Source organism: Rhinolophus ferrumequinum, chromosome 3, assembly GCF_004115265.2.
Source record: "Rhinolophus ferrumequinum isolate MPI-CBG mRhiFer1 chromosome 3, mRhiFer1_v1.p, whole genome shotgun sequence".
Classification (NCBI taxonomy): domain Eukaryota; kingdom Metazoa; phylum Chordata; class Mammalia; order Chiroptera; family Rhinolophidae; genus Rhinolophus; species Rhinolophus ferrumequinum.
In genome coordinates, this window is record NC_046286.1 from 93341563 (window position 1) to 93345969 (window position 4407).

Below are 4407 nucleotides of genomic sequence, written 5' to 3' on the forward strand. Positions count from 1 at the left end.
TCTCACCAACCTGTAAATTCTAGGGAGACTCATATTTCCAAGCAGTACTATCTTCAGTACTTCAGAAAAACAAATGATATTTTCAGCAAACATGCTTTAGCTTTTAGACTAAGTGAATACTGGAACTACAGTAAGTCACTTTCACTTACTATCATTTTTATTCTTTATAAATTTCACAAAATCAGTCCACATAATTCTAGGTATACTGTGAGTATGACAGATATTTTAATAAAACATCCAATCCCTTTTTGTCATTGGAAACATTAATTCTAGGCTTTATAAAGTAAATAGCCACGTTGTAGAACAACAGAACCATTTAAAAACTGAACTCAACTGAATTAATCCAATATTACTAGGTATTTTTTTGACTCCAATAGAAGCTTAATGAACAATTTTAAATAGTTTAAGACACAATTTTTAGAAAATACTTAAACTGTGTGAATTATAGAAATACTTTATCTTTGAGAAGAAATCATTAACTTTGGATTTAACATACAGTGTGGCACCGTAGAAAAACATGTAAAATCAGAAGAATTGTACCTTTAAGAGTACAAACGAGCAATGAAAATACGCATTACTAGAGTTACCTCATGGAATGCTTAGACATTTCCTTGCAATGCAAGCATTTTTCTGCCTAGAAACTGCATAGAACTGACTGTTCAGCTCTAGCTGGCAGATACCACGTGACATAGCAACAGCAAAGCAAGAAAACCACAAAATTTTCTGCTAGAGATGAAATGATTCCTCTTGAGTTGAAATGAATTCAACTCCTCTTTTGAAACGCATTTTTTCTCAGGTCCTTCCTCCTCCCAACAAATCAACGAACAAAGAACCACAGCAATGATAATGAACAACAGTTAAGCCTCTGATTTCTGCAATAATAGATGAAAATTGTCAGTAGAGGGGATTAATATTTATCCGGGGGAAAAATGTATGGACATAAAATGTAAAGCTAGTAATACACAGTTTTCATGAAAATTTTTGCTTTATTAACAGGCATGTGCTAAACACTTAAGTATATCTGTATTTAATCAGGTAATTTTATTTTTCATTTTTTCAGATTTTTTTGTTGTGTATTATGAGACATTTTCTCTTACTTTTTCTATTTTTTTTTATTAGTTTCAGGTGTACAAAACAACCTAATGGTTAGACATTTACACCCCTCACAAAGTAGACCCCCCCAACAAGTCTCCCCGCTGACATTGTACATAGCTGTTACAATACCATTGACTATCTATATTCTCTATGCTGTCCTTTACCTCCTGTGACCATATATATATATATATATATATATATATATATATATATATATACACATATATATATGTACATTTGACATTCAATATTATTTTACATTTGTTTCAGGTGTACAGCACAGTGGTTAGGCTTATGTAATCTGTGAAGTGATCCCCCGATAAGTCCAGTACCCATCTGACACCCTACATAGTCTTTACAACTTTACAGTATATTCCCCATACTGTACTTCATAACCCATGACTATGTTGTGACTACCAACTTGTACGTTCTAATTCCTTCACTTTCTCCTCCTTCCTCCAACCCGCTTCTCGTCAAGCAACCATTCGTTTTTTTCTCTGTATCTATGAGTCTATTTCTGTTTTGTTTGTTCATTTATTCTATTCTTTAGATTCCACATATAAATGAGATCATATGGTATTTGTCTTTCTCAGTCTGACTTATTTCACTTAACATAATATCCTCTAGGTCCATCTACATTGTTGCAAATGGTAAGATTTCATTCTTTTTTATGGCAGAATAACAACTCCATTACATAAATGTAACACAATTTCTTTATTCAATACTCTATTGGTGGGCATTTTAGTTGTTTCCATATCTTGGCTACTGTGAACAGTGCTGTATAAATATAGGGGCGCATATATTTTTTTGAATTACTGTTTTGGATTTTTTTGGCTAAATACCCAGGAGTGGAGTTGCTGGGTCATAACCTAGTTCTATTTTTAATTTTTTGAGGAACCTCTATACTGGTTTTTATAGTGGCTGCAATAATATGTAATCCCAACAAGGGTTCCCTTTTCTCCACATTCTCACCAATACTTGTTGTTTGTTGATTTATTGATGACAGCCATTCTGACAGGGGTGAGGTGGTATCTCATTGTAGTTTTTATTTGCATTTCTCTGATGATTAGTGAGCATCTTTTCATATATCTATTGGCCATCCTTATGAGGTCTGACAATTAAGTTCGTGAACTTGTTGCAATGATGTTGCTAACCTTTTGATATCAGAGGGATTTTTCATTATGAATTTGTACCAACTGGACAAACAGTTAACCACGTTTACTATTTGGAAGTGCTTAAAAGGCTGCATGAAAAAGTTAGACGACCTGCACTTTTGGCCAACAATTCATGGCTCTTGCATCACGGCAATGCACCAGCTCACATGGCACTGTCTCTGAGGGAGTTTTTAGCCAGTAAACAAATGACTGTATTGGAACACCCTCCTTACTCACCTGATCTGGCCCCCAATGACTTCTTTCTTTACCCAAAGGTAAAGGAAATACTGAAAGGAAATAATTTCGATGACATTCAGGTCATCAAACGTAATACGATGACAGCTCTGATTGCCATTCCAGAAAAAGAGTTCCAAAATTGCTTTGAAGGGTGGGCTAGGTGCTGGTGTCAGTGCATAGCTTCCCAAGGGGAGTACTTTGAAGGTGACTGTGGTGATATTCAGCAATGAGGTATGTAGCACTTTTTCTAGGATGAGTTCGCGAACTTAATTGTCCGACCCCTCCTCTTTGGGGAAATGTCTATTCATGTTCTCTACCCATTTTAAAATTATATATATATATTTTTTTGGTGTTGAGTTTTTTTTAAAATATAAAATTTGGATATTAACCGCTCATCAGACATGTCATTGGCAAATATCTTCTCCCATTTAGTAGGATGTCTTTTTGTTTTATTGATGGTTTCCTTGGCTTTGAAAAAAATTTTCAGTTTGATGTGGTCCCATTTGTTTACTTTTTCTTTTGTTTCTCTGCCCAAAGAGATATATCAGTAAAAATATTACTAAGGTTAATGTCTGAGAGTTTACTTCTTATATTTTCTTCTAGGAGTTTTATGGTTTTGGGTCTTACATTTAAGTCTTTAATCCATTTTGAGTTTATTCTTGTATATGGCATAAGAAGGTGGTCCACTTTACTTTTTTTGCATTTATCTGTCCAGTTTTTCCAGCACCACTTTTTAAGTAGACTGTCTTTACACCAATGTAAATTCTTACTTCCTTCGTCATAGATTAAATGATCATATAATCATGGGTTTATTTGTAGATTCTCTATTCTGTTCCATTGATCTATGTGTCTGTTTTTATGCCAATACCATGCTGTTTTGATTAATATAGCCTTGTAGTATAATTTGATATCAAGTAGCAAAATACCTCTAGCTTTGTTCTTCTTTCTCAGGATTGCCAAGGCTATTCAGGGTCTTTTATGGTTCCATATAAATTTTAGGATTATTTATTCTAGTTCTGTGAAAAATGTCATTGGTATTTTGTTAGGGATTACATTGAACCTATATATGGTTTTGGGTGGTATGGATATTTTAACTATTTTTCCTATCCATGAGCATGGTATATGTTTCCATTTATTTGTATATCTTCTTTAATTTCTCTCTTCAATGTCTTATAATTTTCTGAGTATAGGTCTCTCTTTTTTTTTTTTTAAATCTGTAAGGCTTATATTTTTATGTCAGGTATCACTTGGCTACTGAAAAATTAGGATTTTAATTTCCAACTCTTTTTTGAGAAAGCAAAATCAATGCAATGCAAACCTGGAACACCTAATTAATAAAATTAACAAACCAAAGTAATTTTGTTACATAAATTAACCCATTTATTCTAGGCTAGCAAGGTTTCAATTGTGGAGCTTCTACTGGTCTTTCAATTCCTTCAGTCTTCTGATGGCAGACTTTACTGTGACAGCAGAAGTGGTGTTGTAGGTCCAGGCACCACCAGCTACTGTTTTCATGCAAGAACCACAGTGCCAGATCCCCACAGCTCGTCTCTTCATCTTGGTTTTGCCACAGAAGGAGCAAGTGTACTTTGCGTGCTGGCTGATTTCAATTTTCTTCACCATTTTCCGGAGGGAGGCGCCATAACGGGTCCCGTATTTACCGACGATTCCGACCTTCTTCGTGCGTTTAGCCATGTCGCTTCAAACCAGGCCGGAACCCAGAAAAAGGCCTGAGTATAGGTCTTTTACTTGCTTGGTTAAATTTATTCTTAAGTATTTGTTGTTGTTGTTGTTGATGCAATTGCAAATGGGATTGTTTTCTTTTTTGTTTTTAAACTTTTATTTTATTTTAAGTGTGTTTTTCCAGGACCCATCAGCCCCAAGTCAAGCAGTTGCTTTGATCTAGTTGTGTAGGATGCAG

At 34.6% G+C, this 4407-nt stretch overlaps 1 protein-coding gene across 1 annotated transcript; it reads right to left on the minus strand.

Moving 5' to 3' along the window:
* Window positions 1–3843: 3843 nt before the first annotated feature.
* LOC117020311 (60S ribosomal protein L37a) lies at window positions 3844–4197 on the minus strand. Its single transcript, XM_033102694.1, has one exon. It carries the CDS (start codon window positions 4179–4181, stop codon window positions 3903–3905), a length of 279 nt encoding a protein of 92 aa, XP_032958585.1. The 5' UTR covers window positions 4182–4197; the 3' UTR covers window positions 3844–3902.
* Between the last annotated feature and the right edge of the window lie 210 nt (window positions 4198–4407).